Raw genomic sequence first — 22,968 nt, 5'->3', positions numbered from 1 at the left:
TAAAAAATAACTTGGACTCAAGTAAATACTCATAATCATTTAAGTTGTGGTACTCCATATCGCATTGTAATAAAATATTGGGTCCTATTATGAAAAACACATTTTGTCCACATTTTTTAACCCACTAGTTGGTGGGTTAAAGGGTGTAAAACTTTATTTTTTGTTGTTTCAGAAGGGATATGTTTTGTATGGATATAAAACCAAGATCTGATCTATCAAGTGATGTGTATGGAATAAAAGTAACATGAGGTGAAATGCCCCAGTAGAAATACCTTTGTATTTACGTGTAGCGCTGAATTAAATGTCTTTATTTCCACTATGTGTTTAAGGTTTTACCTCGAGCGGTAGATGCGTAAACACAACACTGGCCTTGAGGGAAGTGCCGCTGAACGAGTCCGCACTACCGCGTCTGTCTGAGGGGCGGGGATGGAGGGAGGGGCCGAGGGGGTGGGTGGGCGGGGCGAGGATGGAGGGAGGGGCCGAGGGAGGGAGCTGTCGCAGCTACCGCTGCTCGATGAGAAAGAAAGACTAACGAGAGACATTAGGTAGGCTGCTAGCTGATGGGCAGCATGGCGGAGCTACGGGACTTCCAACAAGGCAGCCACTGTCACAGGAAAACGTGGATCAATATACTACTAGGAATACTACAATTACTTTTACCGTGCGTGCAGCACGGAGGGGCACAACTGCAAGGTTTGTAGACACCTTTACGTGAGCGTGACCATAGCAAAAAATGTGAAGAAAAAAAATGAAGTTAGCAAGAGTGCTAGACAAGAAACGTTATATTTGTAAGTGAGAGTTAAGCGAAATGGTCTAAACTGCGTTTAAAATCGTAATTGGTGAAAAAAATTAATGTCGCGAAATATGAATATTGTTTATTTTTTACGAACTGAAGCGTAAGTCAATGTTTTGTCATCCCGCTGGTTCGTGCTAGCTCCCTGTTCCCTGCCCTCCTGCTTGAACGAAACGACAACTTCCAAGCAGTAGCGCTATCAAAACATTAAAATTAGGTTATTATTATTACTTTTACCACCGTAATAAAGTTCTGAAATATCGTAAATTCCCTTTTGATAGTTAACTACACTGCAGTGTTTACTGCAGTGTAAGGAGAGATGTTTCCCCAAGTTCGTTAGCCACGAAGCTAACTTTCTTGCTAATCAAGCAGCTAGCAAACAGCCTTTGTCGGTTTGCCAAATTCTGCACTTTATGGTATCATCATCATCGGCCCGTCAGATTATTCATTTGTAATAACCAGTAATGATGCAACAGATTGGAAATTTGTATTTTTAAATATCTATGCTACGTTTCCAGTCGGTTGTGTTGTTGATCCTGATCGATTTCCTTCCATCTCTTGTTATTTTCTTGTTCCCTCGAAGCTCTGAGTCAGATGTCCACCAGCGTGGTCGAGGTCTGGCAACCGGAGGATGCAGACCCGTTAGTCCCACTGCAGGTAATCACAGTTTATTTCTCCTTCACTAATATTTGCATTCAGTAGGATTGAAAATGTATTAAACGATCATCTAACAACAGCCTACACTTGCAGCCGGATGCATTAGCACGTGTGTGGTTTGTGCATCCCCGTTGTTCAGCTAAAAATGGCTGAGTTCTGTTCAGTATTTTGTTGAGATGACAAACATGTACTGTACAAAACGCTGTGTGCATTCTGTGTAAATATAGTGGTTTAGTGAATAGTGTTCATAGTTAAACATGAAATGAAACCAGATCTGCTGGTCACCTGCCATGTGTCTCCTCGTTTTCTTTTTTTTTCTACGTCATTAACGTTGTGAAGTTAAACCATTAGTACACACATAAAGCGGGCTTAGAACAAGGTAGCATGATTACATGTTTGCAGGTATTTCATGCATCTGTGGGGGTTTTTTTTAAATGTTGTGCTACCTGTCCAGGATTTCAATTTTACTTTTCCTGTAGAAAATAAAATCATATGCAAGAACAATAAAAATAGCAGCTAAATGTTTACAGAAAATATCATGAGGTCATCAGCTGACTGTCATGTTACCTGAGGGGGGTGTGGCACTTGCTGCAGGCCTTTGTTAATGTGTTTGGAACCACTGACAGTTTTGCTGCCTTGGTGATTAGTAAGAACAATGGTATGAATTCCACCTGAGCTCTTCTCAAGTAAATGAAGTACATTTTCAAAGACAAATGTTTGGCCTTTTTGCAAAGTTTTTAAAAAAAAAATTCATACAATCAGTAATCGACATTCCCACCCTGAGAGAACAGGAAGGCATTTACAATAATTTTAAAACATTATTAGATTAAAAAAAGAAATGATGATATGGTTCTGTTTAAAGAAATGGGAGAAAGAGGACATGTGTCAGTAATTGGTCATGTCCTTTCCACTCATCCCTACCTTGCAGACCAATGGGCAGATGGCTGAATTGTTGACATTGTTAGGTGTCGTGTTTAGATAGGCAGTGGTGAATGCAGTGGCTGTCTCAGTTACATGAGCTATGTGAAATAGAGCGTGACATGGGTGTCTTTCTTCTGTATCACCGGTGGTCTGCAGGTTAAGTAGAGCGCTGTATGACACTGTGGATACTTTGAAGATGTGATGCAGGAGTGTCTTGATTCATAATTCAAATCAAATCAGCAGTCAGACTCAGATAGCGGATGTTCTGTGCATAGAGCTTGTAATTGCTGCAATCTTCAGCTCCCAGCTCTTTTTAATCTGTCAACTGTTAGTCTGACAAAAGTTAATCTGTTTTAGTTGACTCTATTTTCATTTTACGCTGCTTACAGCGAACTGCGATTTGTTGGATTGGTTCAGATTTCTGTTTCTGTCAACTCTTCTTTTTTGTCTTGCGTTGTGTAAACAGATCCTGTCATAAATGGTTAAAATCCTGTCACTAATCTAAAAAACCTGCAAACCCTAAAATGCAATTTACAAATTGTGCTGCTCTACTTTTGGATATTCCTTGCACTTTAATGGCTCACCTGCTGCAGAAGCAACAGAATGTCATCATCACTGTGCCGAGTCAGCGGGAATAATTTTGTTTTTCTTGCTTAAGGCATATACATGCCAGGCTTCAAAGTTACTGCAGGTTAAACCAGTCCTGGTCTTTGATTTGTTGCTTTACCTGGATAGACATTTAAAAGGCGGTTCCTCCTCGTTTAGAAAAGACATGACATAATTGAACAGTAATGATCAATAGAGCAGGTGATATTGCAACTCTAAAGATGTCAGCTCTACGTTCTTCAAGGTGCATGTTGAACTTCGTACTTATTCAAATTGGATTGGATAGGGAAAGTGAGAGAGTACAACATCAGACAGATCAGGACTTTTAGCAGTTTTTCAGAGAGATCTAACATTATGCCCTGTATTGGTGCTGTTTGAACATGAGGTATTATGTGGCTCCAGATTGTTCCTATGGAAACTGTATGTTCTGTGTTTGAAGAGACCAAAGCTTATCTCTGTAGGCCATGCACATAACCTACGGCAGTGTATTTGAGTGTTCCTGGATCCAAACTGCTGTCTCATAGTTTTTATCATGTTTAGGTTGACACATTCAGGGACATGTACACCCTGTTTGCATGTTGACTGTTTATGATTTCCAAGCACCGCTGCTCGCATGTGTATTTTTAAATGTCCTTTTGTCCGTGACTAGATTTCCTCAAGTGATTGTCAATCCAAACTTCATTTTGCAGACATAATAAAACTGTATAAAGGTTACACACCATTTATAATGCACTGGGGTTTCATCCAAATGACACAATTTAGAGTCCAACTAAGTGTCCTGCTCGTCCATTTTCTCCTCAAGCAGAATGAATTTAAATTTGAATCTGGTTAAGTGGTTACATGAAGTGTGCCCATATTTTATCATAACTTGATTTCCAGACATTTTCAAGTTTCTTCAATTTATCCTACTGATTGGAATTTCTGGAAGGATGCTCTGAACTCTGAATGGAATTAATATTAGAGCAAAAAAGTGGGATTAAAATCTATTTTATTATATAGTAAAGGAAACAATCAAGAAGATTCTGCATGCAACTAGACAAAAGTAGTTGTGAATAACTCCCATATCAATATTATGTGTACGAAATAAAAATGCAGAAATTACTGTATAGTCTCTAACCTTCAGAGGGGCTTTACTCATTCAGAAATTCTGAATGCAGAGCATGAAAACATAAAATTGGATTTATATTTTTTTTATTCTTAGAACCACAGTGAACTCTGCCAGTGCTGGCAGGAGTCGCTGCCTGCTGTCTATCCCAGGGTGGAAAAGATGTAATGCCAGTTTTAGTTTCCCAAGGCTGTTCCAGGTTTCTGCTTGGATATGCTGTTTTATTTACAGTGAAATAAAATTTCATGTAAAATAAAACCTTTTACATTTAAAGAAATAAAACACAGATGCGTAATAGAATTTATTATCGCATTTGAATGTTCATGAATGTACATCAGTCCTTTTTTATTTTTATGAACCTCATCAGCGTTGCCAAAAGCCTGTTTGGCAGTAGGCCGAGCCTCCTGACACCGTTCTTTCTAGGCTGCCACGTGAATCAAACAAATCATTTGTTCCTTTGACCAAAGTGTTTGTTTTCTGTTATTTTTCCAGATGGAGAAGGAACGACGAAAAGATGGGCTTCCGCTGGAAGACAGGTACCAATTTCTATTCATCTTCTGTGGAAAACTGAAACTCATCTGCCCCCCCCCCCCTCCACATTTTATGATGTATTACCTATTCATTACAATCACAAACCCCAGATGTTAAGGCACAGACATCATTCGACAACAGACATTTATCACATGTAAATTCAGTGAGTATTAGAATACAACATCCCTACGAGTTTAATGAAAAGTTTCCACCTGTTGGGAATACGTTGAGCCACACAGTCACCAAAATGCTCTGAAATCCCATTTACGTGGAGACTGGAATTATACAGTAAGACGCAGGCTTTAAGCCGCGCTGTGGTTCGGGTTTGGTTCGTGAACAACGGAAAAACAAGTTGCATGCTTTTTTTTTTTTGTATACACACAGACAAATGAGGTCGTCTGGTTTTCGGTGTAGCCGGACCAAAGGCTTCTAGAAGTGCTCGTCTGTATGCAGGCGGTGTTGTTTATGTTGGTGAGTAAGGGGGTGTGTGACGGAGAGAGAGTTCGGGGGCGTGTGTTACAGAGGCTCAGAACCAAATTCCTGACTAATTTTAGAACTCCTTGAAAGAAAAAGGAGGAGAGTTCTGTCTTTCCCAGCTGTTTTTGTTCCTGCAGAAAATCCTGTGGAAAACACATGTTTGCATCTCGATGTGACAATATGTGTTGTTTTAGTAAGAGCACAGATGCAGGGACATCTTTTTTCTGCTTTACATTAATTTCATAGTTTTTAAAAAGGAACAGCTTGTCCCAAAGTCAAAATGACATGCTTGTCGTCATGCTGCTTCTTGTTTGTTTTTCCAGAGGCGAGTCCAACCCTTCATATACCTTAACCGGTTTAAGTCATTTTTGTGTGACTGACATAGGGTTTTATCCCTCTGGCTTATTCAAGCCTGGCTTTTTTAATGAAAATAAAATTGAGTGCAGCTTTGAAGTGACAGCCTTCCATTCTTGATGAAAAGTTCATCGGGTTTACGTGCTGCCAACTGGTGCTGAACAGTGTGGGAATATTGCTATTTTTATGTGCGGGCCTTCTCGTCGGTTCGTGCCGGTTGACCTGCAGACCTCCAGAGTTATGCCTCTCAGGCTTTCTCGCGTCTGGGTTATCAGGCACTCGGCAGGCCTGCCATCACTCTCTCTTCCAGCCTAAAGAGCACAGCAGTCTGCAGATACAAAGGTTAATGATATCTAATCGTGAAGTCAAGTCTAACAAGAACATGTCTTTGCTCCCGTCGTCATTTTAGTGACATGAAAAGTCAACGCAGTCATTTCTTCGTTCTCATTCCTCATTGGAGAAGAGTGTTCATACAGTAGCACAAATAGTACGGGATCATGTGTTAGTGATTTCAGTGTTGCTTTTGTTTCCACGAACACCTGTGAAAACCAGTTGACCTAAACCCTGCAGTGATCATAACCTCTCCCCGGGGGCACGACTGAGGTCATTGCTAACTAGCATTGACTTTATTTGACTTAGATCCAGGGGATCAAATAGCACCAAACATAACTTGTTATTTCTGTGCTGTTGCAGTGGACAGAGCCCTTTGACTGTGGCTCAGCAGTACGCATGTTGTGAGACGACGTTTTCCTTTCAGGGCAGCAGCTGTTTAACTGAGAGCGCTGTAAACGCTAAGCTGCTAATAGAAGTTAAATTGTCTCCTCGTCCTTTTAAAAAAATATATGCAGGAACCCGATACTACATGAAAACAAAGATCGCAGTGCGTTTCCTAAATTTATATTTTAACATGCATTAATCAGCTTATACACGTTGTAAATAGTCGCTGTTACACGTACATAAATATCTTTTACTGCTGCAGTCTGCAGCTACTGTATATGATCTTGAAGCTGCAGAAGTTACACTTACAACAGTGCTAGATGTATATCCATTTTCCTTACTTCACCTTCATGTTCAACCCCTGTTGTGCCTACCCACACATATGAGGCTTTTCCGCTCCAACACCGTTCAAAGTTATAGTGATTAACAAGTTATGAATTAACAAACTGAACTGCATAAAGGGAAAGGGGATTGTTGCGTAACAGAGGGGAAAGTGAACTTCGTTTAAGGTCCAACTCACTCCCACCTTTTTTTTTCTTTTTTTTTTTGTTCTCTATACAAAAAATGTTGCATGTGTTATGAGCTAAACCTGCAGCGACAGAAAATGAAAATATACGGATACTTTTACAGTTAAACCACAACGTAGTGTGACTGTTGGGTCTACAAGAGCATGTAAATGAATAACTAATGCTGTTTGGAGCAGCAGGTGTGTGTGAATAGTAAAAGGTAAAATTTCTAGGCTGCAGTTTAGGTCTACAAATAACGTCATCTGTTCAACAGTAGTGTCATCTTAGGTAAATTCAAAATAAAGTCTATTTTGATGGCAAACAAACACGACACTCAGTGTTGACATGTAACCGTGTCTTAAGACTCGCCTGGGGAGGAAAGGCGATGTGACAAAAGGAGTGTTTTGTGTTTTCAGTGGGTCTGTTTTTTTGTGCAACAGGTTTTGTCTCCAATATAACAAAATGTAAAGATGTAAATAAACAGGCTTCAATGGTGCTTGACATCCTTTTATTAGCGACTTTTACATTGCGTTCTTGCAGCGACACCAGGATCTAGATGCTGTCAGAAGTGTGTTCTCAAACTGCCTGACACACTTCACCTATTGGCTTATGGTAACTCTTTACTCTGAAATTACATTTCTAAATTGGGGGTACCAGTTGAGTTAACGTTTAGTAAGCTGTGGTTTTGTCTGATGACTGAGCAGACCTATGTTGCACCTGTTGGTTTGCAGAGCAAACAGTTGATGAACCTCAGTGGAGGGAAGATGCGTCGTAGTTGCCAGGCTTTGTGCTCTTTTGATTTCTGTTATCTCAGCTTAGACCTCTTTTCATTTCTGTTTCCCTTCCAACTGACCACATTGGGCTAATTGGGTCCACTGCATAGATGATTGGCCCAAGTGGCATCGCAGGTTGAAAAACTACATGTGCAGAAATGAATGAAAATAAAATGCAACCAGCAAAGGTTTTGCTTTTCTTTTTAACTTTCCTCTGAAAAACAAACCACCAAAATTGGTAGTTCACTTTATCAAATTGTACTCGAAATTGTACTTGAAAAAAATTGTTTTTTTTGGTGGGTTGCATACAAATTCTACCAAAACAACTTTAATCTAACATCCTGCCATCAAGTAACTCCTCTGTCTTTTTCAGTGAAGTGCGCCCATAGCAGGAAAAAGTATTTCATGCTTGTTTTTAGTTTGATGGCAGCTGCCTTATTTGGTAGTTTTTATGGTGTGTGGTTTATTTTGGCACCCAGCTTTTTAAAGCTAATTTAAATGAAAACTTTTGTGTGTTTAAAAGTCGTGCATAATTCTTAAAAAACACAATTACAGTGTAATATTAGAATTTCCATTTGTGCAGTGGACAATTTGTTTAGTTGCTTAGAAATGTATGACAAGCTGCTGGGAAACTCTAGGGTCCAGTTTCTAATAAATTAATCATGTGCCATTGGATCAGTTCATCGATATTTGCTAATACTGCACTATTAAGCTGCATCAGATCCGTTTCCAGCCCTGGCTTTGATATTACAACAACTTTGTCTGTTGTTCTGTCATATTTTTGTGATGTTTGATTTTATAAAGATCCGTGTGTGAGATTGACTGTGATGGAAATACTTCATATGCCCATCTAGCTGCTAGCTGAAGTTATTCTCATATGCGAAAGTTTTAAATTCTGACACATGACCTCTTGTACACGTCTTCCCTCTCTATCGACCAGTTTCCATGATGGAATCACTCGTCCCTTTTTTTAAGCAGAGACGTGAGCGGTTTTTGAAGTGTCCCAGGGCAGCAACAGTTTCGACCCGTTAGCTTTGACACACTTAGTTGGGAAGACAGCACAATGTTCTCGCCTAAGGTGTTAGTAAAACACATACTTATCATTTTCCTCTCCATATTTATGGGTTTGCTGAATGTGAAGAGATTCGAGCTCTGTGCATTGGTTTTATGTTGGGTTTTTTTCCATGTGGTTTTCTTCCTCCAGCTCCTCTCCATATACCCGGGACAATGGGAGGCCCTTGCATTTTCAGCCCCCGGCACTGGATTTCGGGACACAGTAAGTCCTGCTCTCATTTCAGCTTTAATTCGACGTGCCTTAACAAGCACAGATGTTATTCACTTCACACTGCAATAAATGCAACTCTTTTTTTTTTTCTTTTTTTTTTCCACACGCAGTGACACAATGCACTTCATTTCACCATCGCTCTGTCTTCGGCTTACTTAATTTAACCTGACTTAAAATAAGACGACGATGTCATAGCGAGGGAAGAATGTTTAACGCGAGGAGCCCTTCAGCGGTCACAAGGGCTGGAAACCACCCTGTTAGCAGCAGCGATATCAGATGTGATGCTGTGGTGAGATTGTCGGTGCTGCTCCTGTTGAAGCACTTGAGCTGTTTGGAACCAGGAAACAGGCATTAACTCGCATTAGATACATGTTTAAAGCATTTCTTTATAACATTGGGCATTGCAAACAAAAGCATGTGTGGCTGCCTGCTATGCTGGTGTTGATTTTTCATTTCATTTTTTCAGTAGTCTGTAATTTGTTTGTTCAGGATGACCCTTTCTGCCCTTGTCTAAAAATGTATTTGTACATATCGGGCTAAACCCCAATGTCAATATTGCGCATTTAAATGGGTTAAAGGGCAGGAAAGTAAAAGTAAAATGTTTAATTTGACCACTTTATGTCCTGATCTGAGTTCTCCTGAGCATGAAGTTCATTTGCTTGAGAAGAAAGTGAAGAAAGTCCAACTCTTACAGACAAACGGGAAGTGGAGAGTGTTTCAGCAGAAGCTTGGCTGAAAGTGGAAATAGTTGACAAAGTAATGATATGTTATAGAATGTAAAAACACATATGGTTCTGTTAGCAATTGTTTTATTCAACCCGATGTCATAGCGAGGTTGAGCTCTTCTAAATCAGAATGTGTTCTTTTCATTTTGCTATCAACACTTAGGTCATCAAACTATTAGCAATTAAAGCAGTAAAACACTACCTTTGTGTTCCTGGGCTTCCTCGTGCTCATAGAGAGCAGCATTGACGAGCGTAATTATATCAGGGTTGCTCCTCAACCAGATTCCATGTGTCTTCTTCTGTTTAAGCGCAGCACACTTCCGTCTTGCACATGCACAGAAATATTTGCAACAGAGTCGAGCTTCGGAACACTTCAGTTATAGCTTACCACATTCATGTACACGTCTAACTACCTATTTTAAAGGTTATTTTGTCAGATCATGCTCTATTCTAATTCTGATCACATGACTTCAGTTATTGCAGATGTTAAGGGGACCGTGTAGACAACACTTGATCTCCAGAGACTGGAAATACCAGTTCTTCTAACTACTACTTGGAATTTGTTCTTATATATTCCAAAAATTGACCGTGTTGATTCTCAGCCGACGCCGTGTGAAAACGGTGTTCGCGAAACTTTAGAGTTTTATTCTTTGAAGCATATCAAGTCTAGCATATTCCACTTCCAGGAAATAATGCTTCAGATATGTGTGTAAATCCCAGTAATACCAGTAACAACTCGACAATTTAATAGACTACAGCATAACCTGTGAAGCGACACCCCTAACGCTGACCAATAAACCAGAGGGTTGACATTGTGGGGTTGTGTGATTGTATTACATAACATTGTATAGATGTTGCTGTTGTCGTTTCTGCTTTCTGCGTGCCCAAAAAGAAGACACCTATAATTACATGTAGTAATAATATAATTGCATAAATAAATATGTCTTAAGAATGAGTCTACTAGTAATTTCACCCGCTGTCATTGCGGCCCAGTCGCCCATACGTTAATGAAGCTCCCTCCACACTTCCACGTCCTCGGTGGCTGAAATGGACAAACCCAGAGAAGTAATAATGAGGGTGTGACAGAAGTCGTTTTAAAAGCTTCCTGATTTCCTAGTAGCTTTTGCTTTGTATGATGAAACATCCAGAGCTCATACGCGTTATCTGTTGACTGAGGTAAATGATTTCCATCTGATAAATACTATATCAACAGCATGTAAAACACTGGTTATTCAGTGAGTCCCATGACTGAATGAATTACCAGGCTAATCGCTAACTGAGTAAACACCAACACCTACGGTGGAATAAAGGTTAATCTAACATTTGATATTGATAAAAATAAGAAAGGTTATTTTCCTCATGTGAATATTAATTGTGGCTTACAGATCAACCGGAGGGTGCAGTATAAAAGAAGGAATGCAACCATTTTGTTGGGTGTTTTTATGGTTTTATGGAAAGAACCAGGTTATAGGTTCTGTTGAGAGGCACCCCCTCAGTTCTGACGCTGTTCTGTGTTTTATTTCCAGGCCACTGGGGCTGGCAAGAGCTGAAACCATATATATACACAACCCCAGCCAGGAAGTTCCTGTGACACTGCTGTCAATGTTTACATCCAGCAGACATTTTTACATACCTTTCTTTCACAGAAGAGTAAGTGTGTGTGTGTTTGTAAACATTTTACGGCACAATATAAAGGAATCAAGTGGATTTAGTTCTGTTGCTGCAACACCTAACAAAAGTTATGGTTATAATTCCCTTCATGCTGCATCTATAGAACATTTATAGTCTAGCTAGTTAAGTAGAAAATCACGAAACAGGGCAGTATTTACAGTTTTCTCTGTACATATATACTTTTATGCACCCTGGGAATGATTTTCAGGAACTATGTGAAGTGATTCATGGTGTCTTCTCTCTCTTCTAGGTGATCCAACCTAAAGGGAAGGCATCTTTTAAACTAATTTTCCTCCCATCTGAGGAGGGCAGTGTAGAAAACACATTATTTATAAACACATCATCCCATGGGCTGTTGTCATACCAGGTCAGTTCCATTTTGCTGTCTTAACAGGTTTTATTCTAATAATGGTGAAATATTGTATCTAGCAGCTCCCGTCCCGTAGTGAAAAAAATACAAATAGATGTTTCTCAGCCCAGGATAAAGATGGCAATGGCTGTTAAGACCTTGTGGAGTAATGTTGCTACCAAACAGTCTGTAAGAATGTTACCTCTTTGTTGGATGTAATACAATGAGGGTCTGGAAATGTGTGTTAGCGTGCTTCAAACGACCGCATCCTCTGAGCTTTGCGCTCCGATCTTTCTGTGTGTCATTTTTCCACCCTCATGTGCCACGTTTCCACTAAAGAGATTATCTGCCCTGTGTTTTCTTGATTATTTAGGAGTAATTAGGTCTTTCATATTTCACTTTAAGTTTTTTTTCATGTTTGTGGGGAGAAGTTAAAATAAGACTGAACATTTTGAGTCAAAATTTAGCTGAGAAGCCACACGATGCCAAACCAATTAAAAATTAAATTACCTATAAATACTGTTCTGTGTTTAAAATTGTGAGTTTTTACTCTCTGACTTTAAACGTCCACCAGCGTTTCTCACTTACAGCTTGGACTCAAACATCTTTACTTTCTAAGTGCTACAGACGTTCATATCACACTCTATAAAGACAATACTCCTGCGTCTGCGTCTGGTGTGTTTAAAATCGTTTTTGTAACCGGTAATGGTTTCTTTTCCAGGTGTTTGGTGTCGGGGCTCACCAGGGTTCATTAAAGTCTGTCCAAAAAAAGGATAGGCTGCTAATATTCCCTCACATCCAAAGCATTAAACTGACCCAAACTCAGGTATGTACTTAAATGTGTGTGTTGCTTTGTGCAGGTCATGCATAGTATTGCAGTGAGTAACGGTTGCTCATTGCAGACAGCTGATTTCCCCTTTTCTGCCAGCGTGGATAAACAGACTGCTGCATGCATAAAGAGAGTGATACACAATGAGAACCTGCTGTTGTCGTGAAACGATTAGAATAATTGTGAATGTGTGCAGTCAGCATGGAGGATGTGTGAATTCTCCTCTCAGGGTATAAGAACAAACACTTTGAAATGATGCCAATTTTGCTCGTCCTTTTCTTTTTTATTGCATGCTACTTATTTCAAACAAATCAAGAATAAACAGCGAATCCCTGAATGGTTTTACAAGTTAAGCACCACATTCAGTGCGCCAGAAGCGGTGATGGAAGTTCTCGCCTCCGCAACAGGAAGTGGAGCGGCTGTTACAAAATATCAGCTTAGCCAAGAGAGACTTCATCTCTGCTCGTGCTGAAAGGGGTTTTTGATCCTTTCTGCAAGCTCCCAATGTTTCAGCATATAGTGAACATTATGTGCAACACAATCACGCTCTGTGCAGTGCACTGCGTCATCAGATGGACTTGTGAAATGGCTGTAACAGCTACTCCAAATTTTTAAGTGTTTCAATTTCACTAATTTTCAGTCAGTGTGTCGTTTTGGTATCCACTGATTGTCCATCTTCCTCTTCAAACTTTATTTTTAAACCCCTGATCACGTTCCCTTTTCAAACTGTCTGCTACAGGAAGATGCTACCAATGTCACAATCCTGGGTTTACTCCTGGAGTGCAGCTTACCGAAGAGTTTGTCCAGTGATCCTAAGGTACGTATTTACTTACAGATATCATGAAATGTGAATTAGAAATGAGTTTTAGATAAAAAGGAAGTCAACTAATTGCAAAACGATGGAAAATTCGTTGTAACTCCTCCTCGGGGACGTCTCCTGTGTTCCTGTAAAGAGTTTGTGCCGTGGAGGTCTCACGGTCCTTTGACACCGTTCAGCTTTGTTGCTATTTTCCATTTGTTTGTGCAGAATGGAATAAGAGAAAATTCTAAAGATCAGAAACAGAATAAACATATAAAAAATCTAAGGATAAGAAAGAATTCAAAGTGGTCTAGTTCAGGTGTTAAGCCCCAGTCAATAATTCCTTTCAAACTGCACTTGTTACTAGAATATATGGCTGATTTTTTAAGTTAAGGTGCATTTTGTAATCCGTGAGCTGTCTGCAGGCTGTCAACTGCTGATTCACCCTGTGAGGTAAGGCCAGAGAGGTTTGCCCCCTCCCAGCACTGATCTGTCAGTGCCAGCGGGTGTTAAACCTAGAGGGGGTGGGGTCTGCAGGGTTCTAGGGTCGTATTTCTGTCCATCCATTCCTCCCATGCATATTTAATCATGGCGAGAAAACAACGTGTTTTCCTGTTGACTGAACTTCTTAACTGTCGTCCTGGTGCTTCTCCTGATTGGTGCGTGACCGCTGCGTCTTTCCTGTCGTGGCCTAGGGGTCGTGTCTCCAGAGCGAGGAGCACCTCAGCATGCAGATCAACCTGTCAGCGCGCAGTGACAGGCTCGCCGATCTGGACAAGCTCAAGCCCTACGTCATCGAGCATATCATGGTGCTGCTGTTGGCCCCCGCCGCCGGACAGGCTTCAGTAGGTGGGTTTGTCTGAGCCAGTGTCCACTTAATGGCGCCATACACACATATCCCGCCTTAGAAATGCTTCATAGTACAAAGGGAAGCATATTCTTCTTCACTTGCTATAATTACCGGGTAGCTATCGATGAGAAGAGCTTAAAATGTTGAAGCTAATGATAGATTTAAATGTCTCTTAAGTCTAGAGGAAAAAAAAACCCTTTATGATAAAGGGAAACAATGGTATTTATAGTCCTGCTAGATTCAGCTAACGGTGCACTTGCTCATCCCCAGACAGCAGTTCTACTTTTCCTGCTATGCGTCTCTTGAGTAGCACAAACAAAGCAGAAGTCTAATTTAATCCGCTCCATGTTTCTCTTCTGCATTTGCATTTGTTTGCAATAACTAGAAAATCATCAGCAAACCAAATCTGCATTTCAAGAAATCGTGTCACAATGTTTTTGCTACTTCTGTCGACAGCAGAAGGAAACTTCAATTAGTTTTCGTAATAACATATTAAGGAGAGATTTTTATAGCAGAAAATGTGCAATTTTGTACATGTATCAATAATCAGTTAGTCCGTCTTTAATGTATTAATATGTGTATTTACTTGTCTAATTTTTTTCAACAGGGGAGCAAAAAATAGGAGTTTATATGTTAAATTCTGGAGCCAAGAAACTCTACGTCAAAGTAAGATTTCTTTTGCCACATAATGGGAACTGATGTTTTCTAGACTTTGACTGGATGATTTCCATCCCCAGAACATGCAGGTGCTAACCAAAGTGGAGGCCAGCCTGGAATTCAATCAGATTCTCCTGAGACCAGAAGCAAAAAACTTCACTGAAGTGGCAGCTCTTGCCTGCAGAGGTAAAAATATTCCAGTGAAATCACGTTGTCCCTAATCGACTGGGCGCGGCAACGTTTAATCCAAATGTGTTGTCAGTATTTCGTCAATAATAGCAGCGTTTCTTCTTTCAGGTTCGTTACCAGGTCACGGAAGGAGGTGCATTAATCATGTCACTTTAAATATTCTAGAAAATAAAAGCACCCACAGCTTCCTTCGACTACATGTCACCCAAAGGTAAAGATTTACGATTTCACATTAGCCTAAGGCTAAATTAAAAATATTTTAGGCTTTGTGTTGGTGGCTTGCACCTGGAAGTCCACATAGTTGGTCATAGAGACATAACATTTATTGTAGCTCCTAAATTTTTCATCAATATGTGATGCTGGCTGACTGAACATTGTGGTGTCCTATTGTTCTTGCCTTCTGTAGAGACACGGAGGAGGATTTGTTCCACCTGTTCCAGGTGAAGCAGAGAGATGCCGACACCGTGGATCTGTGGATGACCAACTCCCTCCTCCTGCCCCTCACTGTGACAAACGTCGGCCTGTCACGGACGTTGCAGAGAGCAATGAAGGTATTCCTTACATAACGACAGGGAGCAGAAATGATTCCAGCAAACCTCCTTTTAGTATGCAAAGTGCTTTCTGAGTAATGGTGATCTCTGCTGCCCCCCGTCTGTCAGGTGATGAACTTCAGGGCCCCGCTGACCGTTCCCTGGGGTTGCTGGCGTATCCTTTCCCTCCGGCTGCTCAGCAGGACTCTGCCTGTCGACCGGATGTCCACTCTGAGTCTAGACACCAGCCTTGGCTCAACCATACCCATTCCTCTTTACTTCCAGTCGACTCCTTTTAAGGTAAAATACCAGTTTTAGCATCCAGTTTGTGTCGGGTTGGGTATCTGTGGTATGTGGTAACAAACGATGCTTCCGTCAGCAGGGGGATGTGGTTTTTGAGGCAGAACGCGAGTGCGGGAGACCTTGCCCACTCGGTTTGTCTGAAACAGGTGAGTTATCGTACTTGAGTTCTTAATAAACAGCTGATGTTCTTGTTCATTCTTGTAATTTTTTTCTGCGACGTCCCAACAGGCCGATCAGAATGGCAGCGCTCGCTCCTCCCAGACTTCTTCACCTCATCCTGGCCTGTTGACAGCAAACTTGCTGCTGAGCTCTGCACTCGTTGGCAGAGCCACAAAGACAAGCTGCCTTGCAGGTCGGCCTCATTGTTTTATAAGCCATCATTGCACTAGAGTTACAATCAGAATCAACTGTTGAATATACACATATAGGAGCAAGTGGTTCAGTATAAATCTGTTATTTCCATGCCTTTACCTGTGGATTATCATTCCATATCAATCCTGTCGTCTTCTTAGGTGGCCCAGACTCCCCGTAGAGACGTCACTGCCTCTGGACTTTGGTGCCACACCCGTCAATGAGAGCAAGGTCGGCACCACACGAGGACTTTTCACTAAAGAAGGTCCACATATGTACACCATATGTGTGTATGACACTTTTTTTTTTGTTACAGGTGAAGACGTTCACACTCAAAAATCCCTCCCCTTCAGTGGTTTCTGTCGAGATTCGTATCCTCTCCCTGTACCCTGCCCCCCTGGAGGCCCTGGACCTCCTAACCAAATGGTGAGCTGTCTAGAGTGTACATTTGATTTTACAAAATAAAATCAACTACAGAGGTTTGGTGTTCATTTCCTTTTTTTATAGGATTGTACAATATTATCTCAGCTCATCCCAGCAGCTGATTCCTTAAATTGTTCTTCTTTTTTTTAAATGGTAGGTTTAATATCAGCCCACTTTCTCTCAGCATCAACACTACAGAGTTTTCTCTTTTGGCCTCTCCTCCAAAGGTAAATCCTGAAAACATCCCAGGGAAATAAAATTGCGTCAGTCTTAACGGTTTAGTTCTCAGAGTTATTGAATCATTAAAATAAAACCACAGCACTGTGTTTGCTGCCGATGCAGGTGGGTGACAACCTGGAGGACATGAGACGGGAGGGCGTCCTGCGTCTCCTGCTGCAGCCCTGGGAGGCCAGAGAAGTGGCGGTGGTCTTTACTCCTTCCGATCACACGCCCACCACCACCATCCTCATCATCAGGTACTGATTCTTTGTAGAAAAGGACTGTTTTCTGTCTCGTTTGTTCTGCCAGTCATGGCGTTTTGGGTTTTATTTTTGCTTCAGGAACAACCTGACGGTGTTTGACATGAAGACGGTTCGGGGCCACGGGGCCAAAGAGCTCCTGAGAGTCGGAGGCAAGCTTCCCGGCCCGGGAGCCTCTCTGCGCTTCAATGTTCCTCAGTCCACTCTGATGGAGTGTCGTGATGGTGAGATGGACTAAACTTACTGTCACTGCGCAGCTGTTGAATAATGAAGTTAAAGGAGAGATCAGGCTGAACGTGGCTGCTTTTCGCCCGTAGGGCTGCGCACCAACAAGCCGCTCTTCGCCATCAGAAAGAGTTTCAAGGTGGAGAACGCCGGAGAGCTTCCTCTGACAGTCATGTCCATGAACATTAACGGATATAAATGTCAGGGGTTTGGCTTTGAGGTCCTTCAGTGTCGCCCCTTCAGCCTCGATCACAACTCCTCTTCTGAGATCACCATCGCGTAAGTGGACTTTTGGTTTCTTCTATCGGATCGTTGTTGTCTGACCTCTTTATATTTCTGTTCCCGTCTCGTCCTCGTCTCTCATCTCTTCCCGTCTGCGTCCTCAGCTTCACCCCGGATTTCACTTCCTCCTGGGTGATCCGGGACCTCTCCCTGGTGACGTCACGCGGCACGTCTTTTCCTTTCACCCTCAATGTCACGCTGCCCCACCACATGTTGCCTCTGTGTGCCCAAGTGGTTCCCGGCCCCACCTGGGAGGAAACCTTCTGGGTGATCACCCTCATCTTCACCTGGTCAGTACCATAAAATCACACGCATGTTGGAGGTGAAACCTTTTTGACAGTGTTCTGACTGACGATGTGTTTGTGTTCCAGCTTCTCCCTCTTCGGCGTGTGTCTAATGGCCTTCCATCAGGCACAGTATATCCTGAATGAGTTCTCCTCCCCCAGCATCAGGAGCAATCACAACGCTGCCCTGTCGCGGGACAACGGCCCCGTCAATAACATCACGCCCAATGGAGTAACGTATGTCGAGACTCTACTGTTTACACCAAGACAAACACAACATGGATGTTTTTCTTCTGTTGAAGTACTAAATATTTATTTTTGTGTCTCTTTTGCAGTAAAACAAAAGGCAGCTGTAAAAGCTACGTGGACACGTGTCATACCTCAGACAAAGGTAAGGGGCGTGGCTCTCCAGCCCTGGCCAACAGCCCCGGCCCACGCCCTCAAACCTCCAAGAAAAGCTCCTCGGTCGCCCCGTCCCAAACGCAGAAGAAACACAAGGTTTCGCTTTATTACACCAAATACAAATCCAACCTGTCCACGGCAGCCGCCGGCGCTGCCACGCTGGATGAAGAGAACGAGGACCTGGCGCCGGAGCATCCCCTGATGTCTGACCCCGACGTTTGCAACAATAACGAACCGGCCTTCATCAGCGAGCTGGATAAGAACTCATCTGCATGCTTTAAAGACGACGCCCACGGCTGTATAGAGGAGGGAGTGCCAGCAGCAGTTATGTTTCCCATGGAAATACCCTCTGCCTTCCCCGATAACGTCACGCTGAGTCCAGGACCCAGACCGGGCCTGTTGGTCTGCAGCCCCGTAGAGAAGAGCTGCATGGAGCACTACACCCAGAAGGTCGACGCCGACAAAAGGGACTGTTCAGAAATGGAGGTAAAGGTGGTGTCTATTCCATTATCGGATGTTTTAAATGGCAAAGATGGATGCAAACCGCGTTTTGTTTCTGTTTCCAGTTGATAGAAGACGGGAAAGGCCAGAAAAAGAAAGCACAGAGTGCAGAACCTGGAGCAGCTTCAGGAAATAACAGGGGAAAGAGGAGCCGCAGGAAGACAGATACTGTTTCCAGGTAGGTGTTGAGGTAGTTTTATCAGTAGTTTATCTTAGGTAGTCCTCAACCTACAAACACAATTGGTTCTGAGAGGTTGTTCATAAATTGAATTGTCCCTAAATCATTATAGATTAAATTTCAATCTATAAGCGTCCTTTGAAGTCATTTAAATGTCATTACTGCACTAAATACAAAAGTACTATTCCTTAAGACGACCAGAAGTAATTTTGGGACATAAAAATAACACATAATGAAATTAAATTGAGGTAAATGTCATTTAGTTGAGCTGTTCTCGATTATACAACGGTTTAAAAGACCGTTTTAAACCGTTTGTCTTATTTCTCCCCCAGTGCTCCTGAGCACAACGTGGTCGTGATGCCAGAAAGGGAGAAAGAACCCGATTGGAAAACAGGCGACCGTAACGTCACCGGAGCTCGAAACCGGAACCGCTGCTGCAACGGCACCAAATCAGAAGCCCCAAAGCCTGCACCGGGTGCTGAGAGCCCCCTCAAACAGAACGGTGGGCACCCAGTCACGGCTTCGCTTCACCAACCCAAGACTGGAACTTTAACCTTATTGTTATCGTTGGCCTCCAGCAGGTGTGTGTCCTGCTCGCACTCGACGTAAGTGCACCACGGAGCGCCGCGGCGCTGGCGTGTGCGAGTCGGGATCGGATTCCGGCAGCTCGTCGGGAAGCGTCAGGACCAGCAGGGGGAGCTGGGGCAGCTGGAGCAGCACCAGCAGCATGGAGGGAGACCGGGACCCCAGCGGCCGAGCACACACCTGCACTACCTCATCGAGAAAAAGTAAAGAACGCTGGCGCACGAGATCATCTGGGGGAAAAAAACAGAACTATTCACAGGGAGAATGCAGCTGAACCATCTCCACACTTTTTTCTGGTTTTAAGGGGAAGCCATGCAGTACGGCGTCTACCCAGTAGAGAGAGACTGCTACCAGACCATGAACACAAACTACAAGGCGTTAAGGTACTCGAAACGCAACCACAGACACACACAAGAACCGAATCATCCATAAATCAAATGGAAATTTGTGTTTCTATCAGATGTGATTGAAGACTGTTTGAAGTTCATTTAGACTGGATTATAATTATTAAAACACGAAGAAGAGAACTCTGTTTTGCAGAATGAACACCCCACTGATGAGAATCTTTATTACAACTTTATTCTTTCATCAATATTTTCAATATTGTGACCTTTTGTCTTTTAAACTTCCGCCTTCTACCTCAGCTTGTACCAGAAAGACCAGTGCCAAAGCCCAGACCCCGCTGTGTCCTGCTTCGCCCCGAGTTTTGCTGCTGTGGCTGCAGGAGTGGACAGAAACATAGACAAAGACGTTCAGAGTACGTAAATGGTGAAAGCGACCCGTGTCCGAGCCCCGTGCGTTTAAATCTAAGGTTGTTTTGTGTTCTTGTCAGACGTGACGGGTCAGTATTTACCCGAAGAGACGTGGTCCGCTCCATCCATCCCGCTCACCAATGAGTTCAGATACAACACGACAGAAGCCCTGCCCTACATACCTCAGCCAGCGACCACCGCGTTGTACAACGGGTAGCTAATGCTAATCTCTTTAGCAGCGGTCCTCAGCAGGCCGCAAAAAATATCTGACCTGAAAAGTTTTTACATCTGATCCAAATCAAATCCAATCTTAATCTCTTGTTTCCCGGCAGGTTTGCTTGGAACAGTGCCAACAGCCAGTGCAACAGTCCCTACACCTACTGTGAGGAAGCTAACTACACAGGTACGGCTTTCCCACACATCTATCCGCCGTTAACCCTCTGCACCCCAAGCACAAATCATCTCTTGTGTGTGTGATGAAGTTCACGTCGGTTCGGTTCTCCTCGTGTCGCAGGTAACGGAACGTTTCCCGGTGGATTTCCCAGTCAGGAGGGTCAGAACGCTCACTGCAGCCAGACCAGCTGGAGCGAGGAACAGCCTCAGGAATCGCCCTTAACCTGGGACACGGCGGCCTGCGTGGGCAGCAAGGTGACGAGCTCGCCGCTAAATCAAACCCAGAACGCTTCGGCTAGGGCATAACCGCTAGGTTGTCACATCAATATCCAGTGATCAATTATTTTTGTTGGAGGAATCATGACTTTGACTCGTGTTGGTGAAAGTTGCGTCGTGTTTCAGTGAAATGAGGAAACGCTAAATTTAAAAAAACAAAACAAAATCTGAAGCAGTTTTCTTTTAAATTATTTTGTATTTCTTTTCTGAAGTTGCTGATAGATGGTGTTTTTATTATAATGTTCAATTTATGGTGGTATTTCTTTGCTTATTGGGAGGATTTTGCATCTTTACTTTTCATCTCAGACGGTTTGGACGGATCATCAGCCGCCGCAGTAGGTCAGGAATAGTAGCTTCCCAGCTAACATGACATCTGTCTCTTCCCCCCCGGCAGCCATACTTCTCCGGTACCCGCAGCCTGTCCCCCATGTCCAGCCTGTTCGGATCCATCTGGACGCCTCAGAGCGAGCCCTACCAAAGCCACTTCCAGCCTGAGCGGTCCGCCCCGATGTCCCCCGTCTCCCCCATCACCCCACCTCATTCCCCCTTCAGCCGAGAGCCAGAAGGGAGGTGCGCGCCCATCCAGTACTCCAGCTTCAATCCGTTCGGCCCACACATGAACCTGGACATATGGAACTCATCCTCCAACCGCAGCTCCAACTCCCAACTCTCCAACGACTCCGGCTACTGTGGAGACGTTTGAAACGAAAAAAAAAATAAAACGGCAGACCTTCACAAAATAAAAAGTGCAAACATAAAATATCGATATGTAAAAGAAAGGAAACAAAAGTGAATGTTCTTTTATCATTATTTGGGGAAATGTGAATATTCCTTCTTTTATGTTCCCATTTTCAAATGTTAAATGTTGTGAAAGATTAAGTATTTGTTGTATATTTTTCTAGATGTTTTGCAGTTTTGATCATAGAAAATTAAAAAAAAAGGTTTTGTACTTGACCAAACTAGTTTCTTGAATTCTGTTCTTTCTTTTTGGGTCTTTTGCGGTTTCCCTTAAATTCTTGGCTAGTGTCAAAGTTCTGTGGGATAGAGACCACAAGCGTCTTTTCGTTGGCCTCACTCTTGATCCCAGGTTTTAGACTCTTGGTTTCCAGAGCTCTGCAAATATCGAGTCAGTTGTGCGTCGCTTGAAATCCGAGTGTGTGGCGATTTTGTGCAATCCACCCGGAGAAGCGAAGCTGCCGGCTTCAACTGAAGCACAGCCAGAAGCAGCTGCACCTTCTCACGGTAGGCAAATAATTTGGCTGGATAGGAATAAATTGAGTGTTAATTTGGAAACTGGCTCCAACCACAACACAGTATGCCAGCTTCTCTCTGTAAGTTCACGGTGACGATCACACTGATCGTATAGTGGTTCATGTTAAATTACAATAACATTATGGGCACATAATAATGTCATTCATTAGTAAATCACATCCAGCTCATCCTAACTCCGTACTGTGGTGCTCTGCTGCCACCCTCTGGCGGCCATAGAACATAGCAGGCACCCTCTAACAACAAATCCAATCACCATGACTAAAGTTCTAGGACATATTCTACTGCCTGGCAGTTCAAAACTCAAAACACGCGTTATTTCCGTCGATTAAAATTATTGTTATAGTCACAAACCGGAAGCTATTGACAATCTAACATTGTCTAAGTTTATTTCAATATTTTTGTAGTTACCCACTATGTCCACAAGAGGGCATCACGATCACAGATCCTTCAAGTACATAGAACAACAATATTGACACGACTTCAGTAATAACTGTGTGTGTTGTGTGGTTACACACACATACATTATTCAAATATCCGTTTGCATTACACTTTATTCAAGAAACATTTGAATAAAGAAGAAAGACAGTAAAAGATCACATAGCATTTTGTGAATGTTTCACAGTGTAGTTCATTTATGACATATTTCTACTCAAACTATTTATGAATCTGTCAGGTTTCTGATTTGTGTCCCCCCCCTAATGTTAAACTCATTCCTTCACCCTTGTTTGATGATTCAAACAAAATTTTACAAACCCCGATTGCACCAAATAGACATTTATTCACTCATTTTCCTGACCGCTTCATTCGCTTGCGCGGGTCACGGGGAGCTGGGGCCTATCCCAGCTGTCTTAGGCCGTGAGGCAGGGTAAACTCCAGGCGAAACGCCAGCGCACCGCGGATGATGATGATGATGATAACCGGATACAAAGATTCTGGTA

At 42.6% G+C, this 22,968-nt stretch overlaps 1 protein-coding gene across 4 annotated transcripts; it reads left to right on the top strand.

Annotated features, from left to right (window-relative positions):
- The first annotated feature begins 535 nt into the window (after nt 1-535).
- On the top strand, nt 536-21,717 carry tmem131l (transmembrane 131 like). 4 transcript variants are annotated; one of them, XM_068321738.1, is made up of 34 exons: nt 536-693; nt 1,377-1,450; nt 4,575-4,618; nt 8,645-8,716; nt 10,977-11,100; nt 11,372-11,488; nt 12,192-12,296; nt 13,039-13,116; nt 13,794-13,947; nt 14,556-14,614; nt 14,686-14,791; nt 14,903-15,005; nt 15,201-15,345; nt 15,454-15,624; nt 15,707-15,773; nt 15,856-15,979; nt 16,140-16,209; nt 16,295-16,404; nt 16,559-16,628; nt 16,744-16,877; nt 16,962-17,104; nt 17,198-17,384; nt 17,492-17,677; nt 17,759-17,908; nt 18,007-18,559; nt 18,640-18,752; nt 19,085-19,254; nt 19,334-19,540; nt 19,642-19,720; nt 19,982-20,094; nt 20,170-20,302; nt 20,422-20,492; nt 20,604-20,737; nt 21,153-21,717. In XM_068321738.1, exons 1-34 carry the CDS (start codon nt 561-563, stop codon nt 21,459-21,461), a joined length of 4,608 nt encoding a protein of 1,535 aa, XP_068177839.1. In that variant the 5' UTR covers nt 536-560; the 3' UTR covers nt 21,462-21,717. The 4 variants fall into 4 exon arrangements, with proteins under 4 accessions (XP_068177839.1, XP_068177838.1, XP_068177837.1 ...); XM_068321737.1 differs by having other exon boundaries at nt 19,331-19,540; XM_068321736.1 differs by having other exon boundaries at nt 15,704-15,773.
- The last annotated feature ends 1,251 nt before the right edge of the window (nt 21,718-22,968 follow it).

The sequence above is a fragment of the Antennarius striatus genome, chromosome 8 (genome assembly GCF_040054535.1).
Source record: "Antennarius striatus isolate MH-2024 chromosome 8, ASM4005453v1, whole genome shotgun sequence".
In the NCBI taxonomy this organism is placed as follows: Eukaryota; Metazoa; Chordata; class Actinopteri; order Lophiiformes; family Antennariidae; genus Antennarius; species Antennarius striatus.
This window is presented reverse-complemented; position numbering and strand designations above follow the sequence as displayed.

What these genes read in the sequence shown, in the direction of transcription:
- tmem131l (XM_068321735.1), top strand. Translation starts at nt 561, where the DNA reads ATGGGCAGCATGGCGGAGCTACGGGACTTCCAACAAGGCAGCCACTGT. An exon ending in TCTGATGGAGTGTCGTGATG is followed by an intron (nt 17,105 to 17,197) that starts GTGAGATGGACT and finishes TTTCGCCCGTAG; the next exon opens with GGCTGCGCACCAACAAGCCG. An exon ending in ATCACGCCCAATGGAGTAAC is followed by an intron (nt 17,909 to 18,006) that starts GTATGTCGAGAC and finishes TCTCTTTTGCAG; the next exon opens with TAAAACAAAAGGCAGCTGTA.